General features: G+C 31.9%; 4 protein-coding genes across 4 annotated transcripts; 2 read left to right on the top strand and 2 right to left on the bottom strand.

The window, feature by feature from the left end:
- The first annotated feature begins 1225 nt into the window (after positions 1-1225).
- On the top strand, positions 1226-3009 carry LOC130645832 (antistasin-like). Its single transcript, XM_057451940.1, has 8 exons — positions 1226-1345; positions 1416-1449; positions 1632-1721; positions 1818-1910; positions 2136-2231; positions 2345-2431; positions 2689-2775; positions 2860-3009. Exons 1-8 carry the CDS (start codon positions 1319-1321, stop codon positions 2940-2942), a joined length of 597 nt encoding a protein of 198 aa, XP_057307923.1. The 5' UTR covers positions 1226-1318; the 3' UTR covers positions 2943-3009.
- A 2482-nt stretch (positions 3010-5491) lies between these two features.
- Positions 5492-7843, top strand: LOC130646107 (antistasin-like). Its single transcript, XM_057452246.1, has 11 exons — positions 5492-5513; positions 5596-5729; positions 6008-6041; positions 6113-6196; positions 6268-6351; positions 6557-6640; positions 6726-6809; positions 6901-6984; positions 7104-7187; positions 7265-7351; positions 7754-7843. The coding sequence occupies exons 1-10, from the start codon at positions 5492-5494 to the stop codon at positions 7348-7350; spliced, it is 780 nt and encodes a 259-aa protein (XP_057308229.1). The 3' UTR covers position 7351; positions 7754-7843.
- Positions 7844-9243: 1400 nt separating this feature from the next.
- Positions 9244-11987, bottom strand: LOC130645827 (uncharacterized). Its single transcript, XM_057451932.1, has 2 exons — positions 11878-11987; positions 9244-10710 (listed from the first exon to the last, which is right to left on the bottom strand). The coding sequence occupies exon 2, from the start codon at positions 10689-10691 to the stop codon at positions 9246-9248; it is 1446 nt and encodes a 481-aa protein (XP_057307915.1). The 5' UTR covers positions 10692-10710; positions 11878-11987; the 3' UTR covers positions 9244-9245.
- A 1331-nt stretch (positions 11988-13318) lies between these two features.
- On the bottom strand, positions 13319-17134 carry LOC130645830 (nuclear transcription factor Y subunit gamma-like). The gene is made up of 9 exons (XM_057451935.1): positions 16964-17134; positions 16603-16692; positions 15918-16013; positions 15730-15828; positions 15553-15648; positions 15172-15408; positions 14962-15093; positions 14551-14751; positions 13319-14219 (listed from the first exon to the last, which is right to left on the bottom strand). The coding sequence occupies exons 1-9, from the start codon at positions 17075-17077 to the stop codon at positions 14130-14132; spliced, it is 1155 nt and encodes a 384-aa protein (XP_057307918.1). The 5' UTR covers positions 17078-17134; the 3' UTR covers positions 13319-14129.
- Positions 17135-18937: the final 1803 nt, after the last annotated feature.

The raw sequence follows: 18937 nt of genomic DNA, 5'->3' as shown, positions 1-18937 counted from the left end.
TACAAAATAAATATACATGCACATACTGCGAGCAAATAGATAAAGTTTAATTATATAAATAACATGTTACTTTCCAAATGCGTTACAAAACATAATTGAAGGTTACTGGGAATATATTTTAAAGTCTCTTTCACCTGATTAAGTTATATTACGTTGATGATTTCTTTTCATTAAGATATTTTTTAAACATTAAGATATTTTTTAATCTTCCATCTTCCATCTTTCGTTTTGTTTATCACATGCCCTCCATCTTTAAGTACTTTTTGTACTATCAAGCCACGTAATAAAATGCGCAGCTTAAGTTAAAGGACACGGTTTCTGACAAAAGTAAATCAAGAAGGATAGAGTAAATAGAGCAGTGTCGTAAGCAGCTTTTAAAACAGTAAGCATGTTTTGAAATGCCAAGCAAGTGAAGAATGCAAGTTTGTGTTTGCTATCCATCCATATGTATTGGCACACGACTGCAGATTTTAAAGTTTGTCTTCACAAGTAATGAGCTATTTTCACATTAATAGAGCGAACTCAGTGAGTTTTGCTTAGATTCAAGCCTTAAATAGTGCTTATTGTTGACGACGACAGAATGAGTATTTTTCCCTTGCAGAGATCTGACGTTGGCTATTCTGTTATGCAGGCATTTTAATTTTTCAGAATTTGAACGCTTTCTGCCTGGCTCCGAATATCTACTCCTCTCCGAATATTAGTCATTTGACATTTTTGGCCATATATTTTAAGAATAGCGATTTCTTAACTTTTCGCGATAAGCAGGATCTCATGAAATTATTTCAAAACGAGTCATAATATTGTAATTTCAGAGAAATAGAGTGGACAAAAACATAACGTTCATTTTAAACTCAATGTACGACTTTGAAAGACTCCATGGCAAGTTTTTTGTCTGCAAAAGTAGATCAAGTTCAAAATCTTTATGAAAGTTAGAGAAGTATGTTCTCCATCCAATTTTAATGATCCTTTCCCACTTTTTATTTTTTTCCTACCGTTGTTAAAACTAAATATCGCATGTGACCTAGGTATAATTTTGCATTACCATAACATTTTCACGACAGGATGTAAGGATTAAAATAAGCAAGCATTCTACTTTTTCTAAAAGTTTCACCAATTTACAACAGGTTGATTGAATCAACATAACTTTTAATAAAAGTAATAATTTTCTTTCGTTTGTCTGTAAACTACGCAGAGAAGCGATCTTTTTATTACAATTAACAAAATATCTATTTGCTGCTAAAAAATAAGTTTCTATAAAATAGGTTTTTAATTCTCCCGAGATTCATACATTGATACGCATTTACAAGAATTGAACAAAATGAACAAAATTTTTCTCTGTGCTACGGTATGCCAACAACAATCTTTAGACTGGAAAATATTTGAAAATGTTGATATTTTTCGTCTTTTTTATTTAGATAATCGTTGCTTTTGTGGCATTCTCAAATGCAGGTATTTAAACTAATTTATTAATGCAGATGTTTCAAATTTATTGTGTCGTTTAACGGCATCTATTGGTTAGACTGGGTGTGTATTTCATGCAGAAACCTCCAATATCCACTCTGTGGGTTTATTTTAAGCTTTAACTATACGATCAAAGTAGCAAATTTAGTTCATAAAATCAATTTTTTAAGAGTGTCCAAAGGCAAAATGCAAAATGGCTTGTCCAAATGGATTTGAAAAGAACAAAGATGGCTGCGAAATTTGTAAATGCAAAAAACCAGGTAGGCCCAATCAAATATTTAACACGTGATCATTGAAATATTCTTCAAACTTTTAAAGCTGACCATTGTAAAATACTATTTCTTGTCAACATTTAGAATGTCCAAAAGTACAATGCCGCATGAAATGCGCCGATGGATTTGAAAAGAATAAGAAGGGATGCGAAATTTGTAAATGCAAAACTAAGAAAGGTGGGTCCACATCAAATTTGTAGAGAAATACAAATTTGCAGTTCGGAAAAATGAAGATGAGGACGAATTTAAAAAATGTTTTGTGCTTCCAGTTTATGTATTGCACAGTAAATAATAATGGGTTTTCTAGATTTGACTAATATAAAACTTTCAATGTTAAAAAAACGTTAAGTATCGTTAAGTATAGAAAAAATAGAAAGACCTTGATTTTTCATTTTCTTTTAGTTTGTCCTGCTCGAAAGTGCATTTTTCCAGGAAAGAAACGCCGATGCAGAAACGGCTTCGAAAAAGACGAAAATGGTTGCAAAACATGCGATTGCAGTGAGTCTAAATCAAGTTCGAAATAATCCAATGAAAACGTCTTTTGCAGGAAACAATCTCAAGTTTTAGTTCAGACCACTTTTTACAAGTTGATATCTATTCTTCTTTTATAGAGTGTCCACATACAAGGTGCGCCAAATTTTGCTTCCGAGGATACAAAAGAGATGAAGATGGCTGCCGACTTTGTGAGTGCAAACCTGGTGAGTTATGGAAGCAATTATTAATATTACACAATAATTATTCTACTATATTGTTTTTTACTTAACAAAATGATCTAACATGATCAATCATTTATTATTGTTAGAATTAATTAAGAAAACTGGTTGTACTGCGTCATGTTATTTTCTCGATATAAATGAAACGGCGTCGTAATGTGCATAAAAGTTTTTGCTCTGCAATTCTCAATTATTTTTTTATTACTGTTTCCAATATATAACGTGCCTATCGCATTTTACAGTGGTTTGTCGCAAACGAAAATGCACCAGAAGCTGCAAGAATGGCTATAAAGTAAACAGATATGGTTGTCAAACTTGCTACTGTAACAGTAAGTCTTCCATACGATACCATTAGACCTACATTTGCATTGGAGCTGCTTTAATGGCATTTGACATTCCAAATTGTTTTCTAGGGTGTCCACCACTTTGTAGAATGAAATGTGAAAAAGGTTTTGTACGAAAGAATGGATGTCGAATCTGCAAGTGTAGAGAATGAAGATTTCAACATCACAATGAATGTTATTTTAGTTGAAATAAATTTAACGTGATAAAAACAGTTTTCATTTGCACTTTTTTGTTTGTCTGTAACCCATTGAGCCCATTGGGATAAAGTTTGAAGACGAAAATGGTTAGGTTGAGTCAAGAACCTCTCAAGAAACACGCCTGAACGATGGTATCTCTCATACTATTACACTTGTAATCTATTCAAAATGGTAGTCAAATTACTACTTTTTACAACATGACGAATTTACATCCTAATTGTAATTTCATTAAATTATATGTTTTTATTTTCTTTCTGTAAGAAATTGAAAAAATTCTGAGCCATAGGCCAAACCTCAAGAATTCCAATACTTTTTCAGGTTTATGGTACTGGTTTATATGAACGACAATTGTTATATCTGTTGTTATTTCGTCTTTACGTTTTTATTACCTGCTACCTGCAGGGCAGATGGTTTTGACCACCGTATCGGAAAAGTTAATCTCTAAATCTAGTGTTTTTGGACACTCTAAAACAGCCTTTCCGAAAGTAATTTTCTACAACAACAAGTGGTTTTGGGAACTGGGGGATGCAATAATACTTTCATCACGACTTTGCCGTAAGATCAGGGTTAAAATAACGCATTACCATACTATTCATAATTAATAATGTTGCTTATTTGTACATTATTTAACATTTGGTGTTTCTGAGCCTAAGATCTCTAACTAGACTGGTTACATATAAAAAATTCCGGAAAATATCAGTTTTAAAATTACTTTTTCTGGCAGTTAATTTAGTAATAATTTTCATATAATGTGCCCAAGCAATAATTTTCATATAATGTGCCCAATGGGTACTCATCCGTAATTGATCTTAAATGTAATGTTTTGTAGTTTATTTATTTTTTGAATTATCCAGTCCTAGTCACGTAAACCTCCAAATTTATACTAAATATCAACTATCTCACATGTATAAGGCGATACTATGAAATTGTGTATTATTGAGAATAACCATATAAATTATACCCGTTTTTTGACGTTAGCAAACTGTATAAACTCGCCAATATTTCTCAGCTGGGAGGCTACGAAAATGCTACTTCTATATATACGTAAATATGCTCAGAATGCGCTGCTCACCCTTTCTAAAACAACAGCAACAACAATTTTCCAGGAGAGTACTTAAGAAAGGTTCATCAGAAAGCGTGTAACATCTAGCTGCTTTTTCGATCAACGCGCGATTTCGGAAATAGGTTGCCGTTCAATTTTAAAGCAGTCGTGGTTCACATTAATTATAAGTAATGTGATCGCTCTAAAAGTGTAACTTCATCATTATTTTTTTCTGATTGTTTTTAACTTAAAAACATAATCCACGCTATAATCCCGGACTTAAATTAATGCGAAAGAAGGAATTTTCCAGCTCATTACAAGCAATTGAGAAAGCCGTTCGCACACTCTTGTTCATGTTCGCAGAGGGTCACGGAGTGGATTGTTCCATATTTGAAAATGTATGTCCAGAATTGTATAAATTGTTTTAAAACAATTCTCTTGGTGGTCTACCTTGGACTATTGACTCTACAATCCTATGACACAAACGCAGATTTTTCGACTTTTCTCAAATATGGATAAAAGCTTCACGCGGTAATTGCTATGCAGCCGGCTGACTAAGAAGACGATACTGTTGCACACGCGTAGGAGAGGCAGACAGCATTTTAAATGTGCGAAATAATCCATGATTCGTGGAAAATTGCCATGCTGGTGTCAGCAACTGTTAGCACATTTCAAGAAACTTTAAATAGATAATTAAACTTAATGCGTAAATCTATTATAGAAATAGCTTAAACTTGTGGTAGCGAATTTTGAAGTTAGCTGTCTTTGTTTCTCAGCTTAGTGTAACGTTCTCTTACCAAGCTTATGTAACTTGCTAAAGAAAAATCTTCTAAGTGCATCACTTAGTCGTCTTTATGGCTTCAGATAAGCAAAGCAGCAAAGCGTATTAAAGGACGATAAAATTTTATAATTACACCCGGTGTGTTATTATCTATACCTTGTTGTAAAATTTTCATTCAAAGTATTCAAAAATATGTTTCAAATTTGCGTTTTGATTTTGGTATTTTTGATTTTGGCGTATTTAAAAGAAACGCTATAATTTAGCTTGCTAGTTTGTGCGCCTGCCTACTCCTTACGTTTTTGGGATTATGAAATCATGCTGGGAAATATTTTCTGCACTTATTTCCCACACTTTTTGACCTCAAAAAAATCTCTTATTCATAGCAAAGTAAATTATCGTCATGAAGTTTTGTAAAGGATTCTTTTGGCATATATAAAATAAAGTGAATTAGCTACCGTTGTAATGCACCATTTCAATTGCACAAAAACAAATAAATATGAAAAATAAAAAGCAAAATTTTACCATCTTTGTTTGCTGTGTAAATTTAATATCAAGTATACTTCATGCAATTAATTTGCTATCATAGCAAAAATATCAACAAAATATATACCGCTGGTCAATAACACGCTTTCGTACGTAAACAAAGTAAATAGGAATGTAATAAATATTGTGATATTGTTATGGATCCTAAACCTTGTGAAGGTAGTGATAGCTGTTTCAATATTTTATATATACAGTATACGAATATATGAAATATTAATATGTTAATAGGACAATATTTAAGCAAGTGTATTTACCCCAAACAAATCTAATGAAGGTATAAAAGATGATGCAGTTCTTCAGTTTTTCATCTTTTCTCTTGTATTGAGTTTTAGAAGAAAAGCATTCAAGATGTACAAACTCTTAGCATTAACAGTGGTATGTTTTTATATAATAATTTCAATCAACTCAGCTTGATTTTAAGGCTGATATTTACTCCAGGAAATGGAATAAAAATACAGCAATTTGATTACAGTATTTCCTTGTTTTGATGTCTGTTTTTTGGAATGAAACGGGAGAGCTCATTAATTAATTAAAAGCTAAAACTATCAGTTTTTTCTGTTCCGTTCAATTTTGGAGTGAAAATTGTAAATTTCAATCGACACAAAGTTTTAGTTAAAATTATCTGTGAAAAATTATCTTTGTTCTTTATTTAGATTGTCGTTGTTTTTGCAGCACAAGCAAAAGCAGGTAAGGAGGTAGTCTAATCGAGCTATCAAATGTGACCTTCAAGTGTTGCAATATTTTATTGTTTTGTTTAGAATGCTCCAAGAAGCAATGCAGAATGTATTGCAAAAACGGATTTCAAAAAGATGAGAACGGCTGCGACATCTGCAAATGTAACAGTGCGTATCTGATGATCTATCTTATTTTTAAAACATATGGACAATGTTGATTTATCTCCCTTCATATTTAGAATGTCCAAAGGGACAATGCAAAATGCTTTGTAAATATGGATTCGAAAAAGACGAAAATGGTTGCGATGTATGCAAGTGTAACAGTGAGAAAATATTTGTTTACTTTTATAATAATACCTTATTTTTTAAAGGGACAAATATGATTTGTTCCTACAAGGTACCAATATGCGTTAAGATCAGAAACAAATAATTCCAGAGAGTATCAGTAACACAAAAAACTCTTTTGAACATTTGTTAGTTTTCTGGTTAGTTTTCACTTAAAAGAGTTTTTACAAATTCATATTTTAGAATGTTCACCAATAATGTGCACTATGTTCTGCAAGAATGGCTTCCAAACTGATAAGAATGGATGTAAAACCTGCAAATGCAATAGTAAGTGGTCATTGTGTTGTCATTTCTTCTTGAGAAAAAGACTTTCTAATGATGTTTGGTGGTAACGTTTTTCTGAACTTTCTAGAATGCCCATTACAAAAATGCAGAATGTTTTGCAAAAATGGATTTCAAAAAGACGACAATGGTTGCGACGTTTGCAAATGCAATAGTAAGTTGTTAAAGGTGTAGCAATTTCCATTTTAGGCACCACCTTTGCTGACAAGAAATGAAAAGTTTTTATTGCTTTTTTAACTTTCCAGAGTGTCCATTGACGAAATGCATGATGTTCTGCAAAAATGGATTCCAAAAAGACGCCAACGGCTGTGACGTCTGCAAATGCAACAGTAAGTTGATTTGACAACTTTTGCAATATTAAAAATAAGATTATAAAACATAACAAATCTTCGTCTGGAAGGAAACGTTAATAACGAATCCAATGATTTCGATGAATCATATTTCATAGAATGCTCCATGAAGCAATGCCGAATGTTCTGCAAGTATGGCTTCCAAAAAGATGAGAATGATTGCCAAATCTGCAAATGCAACAGTAAGCGTATTTATTTTAAATAAGGTTTTTCTTCTATATAAAAACACAAGTCATTTTAACGATTTTTTTTATTTAAGAATGTCCACAATGGCAATGCAGAATGGCCTGTCCAAATGGGTTTGTAAAGAATGAGGAAGGGTGTGAGATCTGCAAGTGCAAATAAAGTAATTGAATAATTCCATTTACTCTAATATTTAAATAAATGTGCCTACATGTAAGGTTCCCTATTAAAACAGCATATTTATGTACCGTAAATGACAGTAAAAACGATTTTCTGAATACTAGCGTTCATTAGCAAATTAAAAAGAGGATCTTTTCTCTATTTTCGACAAAGTATTTTTAATTTAAAGAAATTACAGACAGAATAAAACCTAACCCCTTCTGGTTTAAAAGGTTAAAAGTTTCCACTTGTTGTAAAAGTCATGCTTTCGCGTTGCTTTTCTGCATTTATAAGAATCCTGTTTTGTTCTAGATCTAGGTTCCTATTAACTTCATTTTTTTTTTCAGGACGGGCGTTAATCTGTCATTTATGATATGCGTTATTATAAATATTTTTCTCTTTATAGTGAAGAATAAACATTTGAAGACGACAACACAAAAGAAGCGTTTTAAAAAAGTTGTAAAAATGTTAGCAAAATAGAAACACTTTGTTCACATGTAATGACTTTTTAATGTCCTCTCGCTTTTAACAAGTTCAGTAATATAAACACTTTGGATAAAATTTATGAGGGAAATGCATGATGGGTATATTTAATTTAGAAAAATAAACAGAAGAACAACAACAACAAAAAAAACTACAACAAAACAAAACAATAATCACTATAGGGACCTTGCGTAAACTTATATTTGAAGAATAAAACATAGAGAAGTAATAATTATAGGGATAAAGGTATCTTTTTAAATTGCAAATTGCAAGCAGCATTGGGAATAACCACCCAGGCTCACTGCCCACAGGTACCTGGCACAAGTGGTTATGATTTAAGGTTTACTTTACCCTATTTCCAGACCAAGTCGTCAGCTTTAAAAATAATAAAGTAAATCAAAAATAATATAATAAATAAGAATAACACAACTAAATAAAAACAGGATTTAAATATTCACAATGTTTGCAAATTTTTCAAAATTTTCTTGTTTGTAGTCGTCCTAAGCATGTTAAGTTATATCTATAAAACTGTCGAGAAAACATGTCCACGATACTCGTCTGTTAGCTTTTGTAGGAAATAAGCTTACAATGTTCCCTATTTAGATAATTAAAATTTGCCTGAAGCAACTAAAAATACGCAGCAACAACAGTGCTAGGAACTGACGAAGTGAACACCAGCTCGTAAAATCTACCTAATAATAAATTTTATTAAGCAGGGCAAATCGAAATACTTCTGATTCAAATGATATAAACACCCATTAAAGAAAAACGGAATAAGAGAAGTCAATCATAAAAAACGATAGAATGTCAATTTTAAATTTACATTCATACAAAAATAGAAAGAATGCTGTCAACGTCATTCTTGCACGTTGCCGGTAAAATCTAACTTAAGCCAATTATGAAAATAGTGTTATACTAGTCGTTAATTTTTCGTGGATTTTTCCACGGGTTCGCCCGTCTATTTTATACCACACTGCGTGCGTCTCGCTACTTGCGCAGCTAAGCTACCATTTTATGTGAGAGACAGACAGACAGACGTGTACGGGTATTAATTTTCATAATAACATTATACCGAACAAAAAATCTTTATGCAGAAAGAAATATTATAATTACAATTTTTAGGTTGTAAAAATCTAGTCTCACGATGGTACAGCTCGATTTACCTGATAATAATTTTCGGTTAAATCAATGGCTGATTAGCACAAATTATACAGATTTGAAGGAGTCCGTGTCCTTTTCAAATGAATAATTTGAAAAAAGAATTTAAAAACAAATGAAATATTTTTTTAGCTATGTACAGTCTCAAACGATTATGGGAAAAGTTAACACGGTATCAGAACGAGGCCGGTCATCATGCCAGGAATGACGTCATTTAGTCCTGTTTTAATCCAATTAAAAAATAAATCTAACACATTTTAATTTAAACTTATAATTTTTACTTCTTTATATTTTTTGTGATCAAATAACAACCACATTATCGCTAAAAATATTAAAACAGCCATGCATATCATCGCTTCGGGAAAATATGAAGATGGCAACTTAACAGATAGCCCAGCAACCATATACGATAATTCAAACAATGCATTGCGAATCGCTTCTGTGACAGTTTGTATATTATCGGGAACAAATTTAGCCAACATCGATCTTGATATAATATGGAAGCCAGCTGTAGATGCCAGCGTCAGGATGCCATTTGAATATGTAACGACGTAGGCTAGGACTTGATTACTAGCTAACCATGGTAAAAACCCAAATACCCCTAGTGCTAATAACAGAGTCAATAACGTAAAGAGTAACAGATAAAAATCGTTTACTCGTTTTGAGATAAGGGTCAAGATGACGGCAGTTGGAATTGCACCACTTACAGTTGAAATTATATTAAACGTTGCCAGGTGTGTCTGTTTCCATGATAAATATTTAACGGCTTTGATTGGCTGGAGTAAGGTGATTGTTGCACGGGCAAACGAGGCGAAGAAGCAAAGGGAGTACAAAAACAAAATGTGGTTGCTCTGTAAGAGAACTTTGATTGCTTTGATGTATTTTTTATAGAACGATTCCTGCTCTTCTTCTTTTTTGTCTGATTCGCCAACTTCTTCTTCTTCTTCCTCTTCTCTTTCGTTTTCCATATTTTCCAGAAGTATAGTTTCACTTTCATGTTCTTTCAAATTATACTGTTTAGATACATTCTCAAGTGTGAAATAATTCAACACGAGTTGAAGAAAATACAGTATCGCCATGGTAATGCCTACCATATTTCCGATATTTAGTTTCCATGCTCCTATATCTGTATCTACCAAAGCAAACAGGTACGTCGTACATGGACCTGTTACCGAACCAATAGTAGAAAATATACCGAGAAACGATAAATTTTGCGTTAAATCGTTTGTTTCATACACTCGAGAAATTTCACCGACAGCAGCGACCATTCTAGCGGCAGCAGTACCGACTAATAATTGACCGAGTAATACCAAATATGGCGAATAATAAAGCACATATAATATGTTACCGACAATATTCACGACATTTGTGACCAAGCAAACTTCTCGAACATTTTTTGTCGAGTCAGCATAATAGCTTCCAAGTAAAGATGTTATTACACCAGAGCCACACAAGAAAGCCCAGGATAGACCATAAAATAAATCTGGTTCTTTAACTTTCATAGTATCCTTGAAATAGTAGTATTCCGTTGGGTAGTAAGCTGTCAGGGATAAACCAAATAAAAAAGCACCCAGACAATAGTTCATAAACATCCATGATCGACTTTTTTTCCACGAATCTTCATTTGTTTTCGATAATTTCATCCTGAGTTTTCTATGAATGTTTTTTTCATCCACAATTTTCTTCGTTTTGCTCCGGATCATATATATCAACACCTCATCACTAAATGTTAAATACCTCTGCTATTTTTCACTATATGCAATGGAAACAAAAACAGGCGTTTCAATATTAATCTTTTCTTTTGTGAAAATATCAGCTGGAAAAAAATATTTATTGCTTAGAAACGCGTATTTGAACCTCAAAATAACTAATAACAAAAGCATGTTAACTCAATTATTGAAAAGAATATCACTGCTTTTCCTTCTTTTCGATTCTTTTCTGTAGTATGATATGAATTTTTATATGGTTCCAAATTAAATCTTTGAGGAGGAGAGCATATTTTAACCGCCAGTACAATCAAAACGACATTAAAAACTTTTGTAACAATATTTTTTCATTTTGATGATATAAATGATATCATTAGTAGAATAGAAAAATTATTATGGCGTAAAACTTTTTTTTGGATTTCTTATGTCGCAGCTGGGCAGATATAAACTCTGATTAAGAGTTTTTTGTTTTCTTTGGGGAGAAGAAACTGAATAATGGTTTTTAGCTTTGTCTTTCATATCATTGGATTAATAAACAAGGAAATGAAATTAGGCACCTAAATTAATAATGATAATAATAAAAAACAAAAAAAAAATATCTTTTACTCTTAACCAACCCATGGAGGTATAAAACAACTTTTATACCTCCATGAACAACCTAGTACCCTGTTCGATTCGCATGCCACAAAATATAATAGATGAAAAAAATTAACCTTTAAACAGAGGAAGGACAAAGCCATTTGTATTCTTTTTATAACGTCTTTCTTCTTCTAATAAATATGTTATTATTTACAACTTTGTTTACAAGAACCTGGTCGAACATTAAAAATTAAAACGCATTCAGTTTAAATTCCCTCATAATTTAAAAGAACAAAATAAAGCGATTCCAGAATCACTAGAAACAAAATGTTTTCCTTCATTTTTACTAGTAGCTACGTATGTATCTTTTTACTACAAGAAACCTTAACATCATCCATAAATACTTCTTCTGATTCTGTACATGTTCATCATCATCCGTGACTATATTTTTCTTATTTTTCGGAGGAACACAAATAAAAACATTTAGAACTGAAAATATTCGAAATATAAGCACATCCAGCCTCAGTCGAAACTTAAAACTTTTTTAGATGAGATTCGTGCAACACAATAAAGAAAAATTAGAGATAAAAAAACAAAATATTACCTATGACAAATTTGATCGCATATTTCCCTCCCGCCAAATATAAGAACATTACAGTCAGCCGATAAGCATTAAATATTTAACTGCTAACACAAAGAAACTTTACCATGCAAATATGCCAAGCATATTTCTGTCAGCTCATAGAAACTTCCCACAAATCGATTAAAACGAATGTAAAACTTAATTAACTTTTTTATTATCAGCGGCTAGTAAAAGCTTTTGTGAGTTTAAGAGAAATTAAATACGTCACGTGCATGTAGCAAGGTTCGTGCAAAGCGTTTACGTCCAATTACGACAACGTAACGGGATACGGATGTAAAAAAAAGGACAGTAAAATCCCCAGTTGATAATACTGCGGTCACGTACATGCTAGAAAATAGAAATAGTTTCGTCCTCTTCTCTTTTTCTATCCTCTAACTACACGAAAACTTATAAGCAAGTCCAAAACACAGAAGTTTTGGTGGTGAAAAAAAAGATTTATTTTGAATTATATGCAATGTTTATTTTAATTTGTTTCTTTACAAAAAACTAGTTAAAATCCCGCGGGATTCCCCGGAAAATACTCTCATCGCTACTCGCGGCTACCACTTTTGGCTTAAAGACAGTTATCATATAGAGTTAGTAGAATTATTTAGTTTTCTCACTCACTCGAATAAATCTTTTAATTTCTGGAAGAACTTTCAAGCACCAGTTATGTCACTGATAATTCTAATTAAAATTTTAGGCTTTTTTTAAAGATTAGATAGCTTTTCTTTTAAGAATTCAGTTTCTTAGTACAACAAATTAACGTATTCAATTCCGAAATTCACAAACCATGCAATGCTTAAACCCATTATAAAATTAGAGAAAAAAAATTTTCATAATATATATTTTCCGGGTTCTCTTTTAAAGTTTAGTTAGAAATTCGACTTTTCTTCGTTTTCCAAGCACCCTTTCTTATTTCCAGGATTTTAGGCTCAATAGCAACCCTGCATCAACATAAGATATCAAGTTTAGATCGTTTTCCACATTCAACGGACAAACTTTGTAACACAAGAAATATGATGTATGATAATATTTTTTTATCCTCTCTTCAAAGGTCTGTCCAGTGACACAAATACTTTTTAAATAGCGAGTTTTAAAATTGCAGTTGCAAAAAAAAAATTGGGGTGAGAGCATATATTCTGGTCTACAAAATAGCATAATACGATTTAGCTCGAAAACCATCCTGATTTAGGCTATATAAGAACCTTATAAAACAATAAGAATTTGTTACTTTTTTAGTTTTACTTTTTTAGGTCTCTTTGGGGCTGAAACCGATTTTGCGTGCTAAAATGGAAATTAACGTTCACAAAAATGTGAATAAAGAATATCAATCGCCAAATCAAGTTCTTATAACTTCTTAGTTATAAAAAAAGGCCAAAAAAATCGGCTATAAAATTAGAAAAAAATTAAGAACATCTAGTTTTACAAATTAACGATACTCCATTCGCACTATATTTTTTCAGTAATAATATTAAAATATATTTACAATAATTCTTCCAAAAACATAAATAATTATATCGCCCTACTCACTAGAGCTTTCCAATATCTTATGAACCTTTAAAAAGTTGCAACAAAAATCAGGTTTGAATATCAGTTTGACTTTTCCTACCAACAAAACGAGATCACAGGTAATTATTATTTTCGAAATGATAGGCTATTGCACGGTTTATTTATAAGCATAATGTTTATAAGCATATTCAGGCTCAGATTTACTAAGAACACTAGCATATGCTAAGCATAATGACGACACTCAACTTTATTGATATGTCTTTTCTCAGAAGAATGCTATTGTTGTAAAACAAGATTTTTTGAAATACCATAAGCATATTTTTAATCTGAAAATAAAAGTTTGCTAAGCAAACCCAAACCTGTTTTTAAATTTATACATGCTTAAAAAACATTCACTTTCCCATTTTGCTTTATACCTTCTGACAGCGTTTTTGTACACCAGTCATGCATATAAACACAGTCATTCTTATATGTAATATCAATTAATAACAAACTGATTTCCACATTGTTTACACTTTTTAATAAACATAACATAAACTTTGTATATTTGAATATTTTTCTGTTTGTTATAAGTCAACTGTTATTTGATGCATTTGTCACTACAGTTATAAAGTTCGAGTTAACTAAAATATCAGTGATCATATTAGTTGGACTTTTCAGCGACGAAACTACCCAACCACTGTCACCATTTTTTTTTGCCACACTTTGTCACATCATGGTTCCTACTCTTGGGAATTTTCATTCGCAACTTGAGATGAAGACATAACGTATACTGTACCAGCTGGTAGTCCACTAGGTAACTGCTGGTAAATCTAGAGATTATAAAAAATCAAAAATAAAAAAAGCATAATAGCAAATGAATTCAAATTCTTGCGTAGTAATGGTTTAGTGGTGGAGCATTATGCTTCGGAAACAGTGGGTCCTGGCTTAAATCCTATTTTTATGGTAGTTGTAAAAGTCAAGTCTTCTGACAATTCAATTCCCTTAATAATGAGTTTGGTTGTGCTTCAGGTGGAGCTGGTTGGAGAGATTTCACTAGGAATAAGATAAGGCCCTCTCTCTGTAGAAGGTCCGGCCACAAATAGTGTGACCGTGCAGCAATTTTCCCAACACCGAATGTACAACAAAATGCCATCAACTTACTTGTGAGTAAGAGCTTTCTTGTTGTCTCGTTTCTGATCCATTGTTTTGTGATTCCGCTGAAGAAACTTGCTGTTGATGCTGTGATGTTTGTTGTTGTTGTTGAAGTTGCATAACTTGACTCAAATTAGATGCTCCTCCACTTTGCTGCAAAGCTGATTGTGGAATTCGAACATAATGTAATTGTTGACCAGATGCAGTAAACTAAAACAATTAGTCAAAATATGATTTATTGTCTTCATATTTCATAGCCACATCGAAATTGTTGAATTATTTTACAATTGCTATCTTGGTCTCCCTGTTATAAGAATTCTCCAACAGAAAAAAAAACCCGATTCCAAAAACAGGTGATCGCACAGGGAATTAATATTTCAAAAAGCAAATGGGATCACTGTGAGTTGCATGGCAAAATACCTGTCCACTAGGTTGCGAAACTGAGCTTGCTTGAACAAGTTGTTGTTCTGTATTGGATACATGTTGTGTTTCAGATGCTGACGGAGTAGCATCCTGAGCAGGTATTTGAATTATTTGAGTTTGTTGCGGTGCCTTAAATAAAAATAGCAACATATAATTGCCATATACACTGTAAATATCATGCAAATCATAAAGTAAGACCATACATACATTAGTCGCATTTGCAGTCAATGCTGCAATTTGATGGGCCTGCGCTGCAATTACGATTTGACCATTTGGTTGTTGAATAATTTGTGCACCTGGCGGAAGTTGGGTTATTTGAGGTGTTGAAGCTGTAGCTGGTTGTGACCCAGTCGCACCAGATTGTTGTTGAAGTTGGGAAAGTTGGAAGTAGTATTGGACCTGCTCTGGTGCCATTACATTCGGGGGTTGTCGAATAACTTCTTCCTGCAGAAAGAAGAACAGTTACAATTAAAACTGTCTGGTTGCAAAAGTAGTATTGCCATTTATGCTACTTTAAATTTAATCTATTGCTGGTCCATAAAAAAAGTAAAAATACATAAATATATGAAAAAGTCCTTCTAAACATACCTGGCGTTTAGCTGGTTTTAATTCATCTCTCGGCACAATATCGATAAGAAAATCAAACTGATCATATTTTGTGATAGCCATTGCAATATCGTTACGCTATGAAAACAAGTTAACAAAAGGTAGAAAAGGTTACCAACCACCAACTACAATTTTAATTGCATAGTAAAAAAAGCCAACCTGTAAAGTACGCCTTTTATTATCTTCTGTATGAATCCATGCTCGTAATGATAACTCACTAACAAAAATCTCTGCTGCTTTGGAAAACAAAATTGGTGCCTGTACAGAAAAAAAAAAAAGAAGTGGTTTATTGTAATGTAATCATTTTGTATCAAAGAATGAAATACTTTGATGACTAGTGCACATACTTCTGCACTGATCATTTTTACTTCACCATCTTGCTTCATTATTTTTTTAATTCTTGCCAGTGGCAATTCTTGAATGGGTTCATCTTTTCTACTTCCCTGAAAGAAGATATAAATAAACTCTAGCAATACACAATACCATTTGATTACTTTAATCAGAGAAACTTGCGTTAGTGAAACTTTTGCAAGGTGAAAAAACTCCAAATGTTTTTTGAATAAATTTTCAAGAATTAAAGAATGCAAAAAAAAATTGTGAGATAAACTTTTGCGAATAAAAATGTATTGATACTATTCCACGATATAAACTTATGTGAATAAAGAAATTTTGATATTCTTTTCGATATGTTATAGGAAACAAGGGGTTTAATGATATTAAAATATTAAGAAACGTTTGTTTTTACACATGCATATACCTACATTTTGCATTATAAATAAACTAAAACAAATAACATAAATACTGATTAGATAATACTTCTTTTATGGTAAAACCTTCTCTGATTAAAGTATTCAATTAACATATGCATGAAAACAAGTGCAAATTACACATTTGGTTTTCACTATTCAATTGAAATGTAATCAAAACTTCTTCTTGACAAAATACAGTCAAACAAGTTGATTTCCTATGACTGAAGAGCTGTTTTAACATCTACTATTGCTAATAGATGCGTAAAATGTAATAAACACCTACAGCTTTTTGGGTTTGAAGAGGTTTATTCCGGACATCATGCATAACTCTTGGCCAAAACGTTGCTAACAGCTGACCTGCTTCTGAGCTGGACTATTATAAAGAAGAAGCACATAAGTTAGGAACTGCATTTTGTTATATGAGAAAATAACAGCAAATGTTGTAATAAATAATTGTTATTGTATGCATATGGAACAAGATTTTTTTGACTTTTCAGATAGAAAAAAGTGAGCTAATTCATCATCACCATCATTATCATTGGAATAATGCAGCTTAAAGTCAATAAATTATAAAGCAAAGAGGAGTAGATTAAAGAGCTCCAGGAGTGAAAACTCTGGCAGAAAATTAATATTTATACACAAACCTGGTGAGCACCATATACAGCATCAGACATTCTGTGTTGTTGTAAAGTTGCCAATGAACTTTTCTTCTTGAAAAATAAATAAACAATAATTATATACAATAAATAACCTTTCATATTATGTGAAGTTCTATATTAAATTACAGTTTATAAATTAAATAAATGGTGGGAAGAATGAACTTAGTGCCATTCTGAGATACTTATGCCATCCAATTGATTAAAAAAATTTTTTTATGTCATAATCTTTTACAGATTTCAAATTTTTTGAAGCACAAAGGTGACATAAGTCTTTTTCTCTGTCTTCATTTTTTCATGAAGAGATGCTTACATTTTAAGCTCCTTTTATTAAAACCTAATAACTTCTGCATAGAAGAGTTTGCAGCATAAAGTCCTACAATCATAATAAATTACGAATAACTTAAAAACAAAAAAGATTGTTTTGATTTGATATTTTAAAGGTATATACTATATATGCACAAATAATGAAAAGGTCCAAATCTTAGCTTAATACCATTCTTTTTGTCAAGTTATGAGCATATAAAGTTTTGGATTATTTCAAAAACGTAAGGTCGCAACCAAGGTTAAGTGCTTACAAAATATACGTCCTCACTTTGGCCTGAAAAATATTGATTTTGGTTTATGCAGTTTATCAAGTATACTTTAAAGCTCATTTGAAATATAGTTAAAAAGTGGTCTAGGAAATAATTTTTAAGACATCTTTATTGGTTTTCAGAATAGAATTCACCTGAACTACTAACATCCATTAAAATTTTTAACACAAAACAAAAGATTTTCACAACATGTATGTCTTCTATGCAGAATATGTTCACGATTGCTAAAAAAATAAACATCGTAGGCTATCGTGGTTCGTGCGTAACATGAAATAAACATGAACCACGATGTTAACAAACTCTTTCACAGTACTGTGACCTAACGATCATGTTTCGTGTACTACAAGAACAAAAATTAAACATTACACCTTGGCTCCCACGATAGATAACTTCTATTGTTAAAGACCATATTAGATCATCAATTAAAACAAAAACCGACGACAAAATATTAAATTAACTCTTGTTGTTTTAATTTGCTGTCATAAAGCTAGCTACATAATAGATTTTAATCGTTCGTGAATCAAAATGGAATGTAAAAAACATTTCTATTGCCGCTTTTCGTTTAGAAACTTTTAAAATGTGATCTTAAAAACATTTCTTTTGCCGCTTTTCGTTTAGAAACTTTTAAAATGCGATCTTAAAAAACATTTCTATCGCCGCTTTTCGTTTAGAAACTTTTAAAATGCGATCTTAAAAAACATTTCTATAGCCGCTTTTCGTTTATAAACTTTTAAAATGCGATCTAAAAAACATTTCTATCGCGCAGACAAATTTAACTTTTCTAGACAATGATATTTTGTAAAAATACAATCACGTCCACGACGAAAAAGTATACACTAAGCAAAAACTACGAATATGCTTTTTTACCTTGATAAAACCTGAAACAAACAAATTAACTTTAATCAAAGGCTTTTTTGAAAAGAAGAAAAATTAAATTATACTGACTATAAAAATCTTGGAGCTCGCGAAAATAATCGTGGGGCACACGATCCTTCGTGGAGATAATATTAGTGTGGTGGCCATGATAGAATGTTTGTTATACATAAAGACCACGATTTTATCGTGGTTCGTGTGCACCACGCTTGTTACACGAACACGATGTTAACAAACATTTTCACAGTACTGTACCTAAATAGCCTAAGTGCTATAATTTATTTGTAATTTTACATATTACAAAATACAAAACTTGGCGAAAAAGGAAATAAAAGTCTCAAAAGCTCAACCTTTACATGAACAACCACCTATTAACTATCGGACTATTTGGTTAGAGGTATGTGATCGTGCAGGTTTGTTAAGGTGTGCAGTTAATCACACGTGCAAATCAATGCTATTTAATCCTTATCATTTATCCAAGACAAATTTTTAA

Source organism: Hydractinia symbiolongicarpus, chromosome 5 (genome assembly GCF_029227915.1).
Source record: "Hydractinia symbiolongicarpus strain clone_291-10 chromosome 5, HSymV2.1, whole genome shotgun sequence".
NCBI lineage: Eukaryota > Metazoa > Cnidaria > Hydrozoa > Anthoathecata > Hydractiniidae > Hydractinia > Hydractinia symbiolongicarpus.
This window is presented reverse-complemented; position numbering and strand designations above follow the sequence as displayed.

Coding starts and splice junctions, on each gene's coding strand:
- LOC130645832 (XM_057451940.1), top strand. CDS start 1,319: ATGAACAAAATTTTTCTCTGTGCTACG. Junction 1,346..1,415: donor AAATTTTTCTCTGTGCTACG/GTATGCCAACAA, acceptor TTTTTTATTTAG/ATAATCGTTGCTTTTGTGGC. Junction 1,450..1,631: donor TGTGGCATTCTCAAATGCAG/GTATTTAAACTA, acceptor CAATTTTTTAAG/AGTGTCCAAAGGCAAAATGC.
- LOC130646107 (XM_057452246.1), top strand. CDS start 5,492: ATGGATCCTAAACCTTGTGAAG. Junction 6,810..6,900: donor CGACGTTTGCAAATGCAATA/GTAAGTTGTTAA, acceptor TTAACTTTCCAG/AGTGTCCATTGACGAAATGC. Junction 6,985..7,103: donor TGACGTCTGCAAATGCAACA/GTAAGTTGATTT, acceptor CATATTTCATAG/AATGCTCCATGAAGCAATGC.
- LOC130645827 (XM_057451932.1), bottom strand. CDS start 10,691: ATGATCCGGAGCAAAACGAAGAAAATTGTGGATGAAAAAAACATTCAT.
- LOC130645830 (XM_057451935.1), bottom strand. CDS start 17,077: ATGAAAGGTTATTTATTGTATATAATTATTGTTTATTTATTTTTCAAG. Junction 16,014..16,602: donor CTCTTCAAACCCAAAAAGCT/GTAGGTGTTTAT, acceptor ATCTTCTTTCAG/GGAAGTAGAAAAGATGAACC. Junction 15,649..15,729: donor ATAAAAGGCGTACTTTACAG/GTTGGCTTTTTT, acceptor TTGTTTTCATAG/CGTAACGATATTGCAATGGC.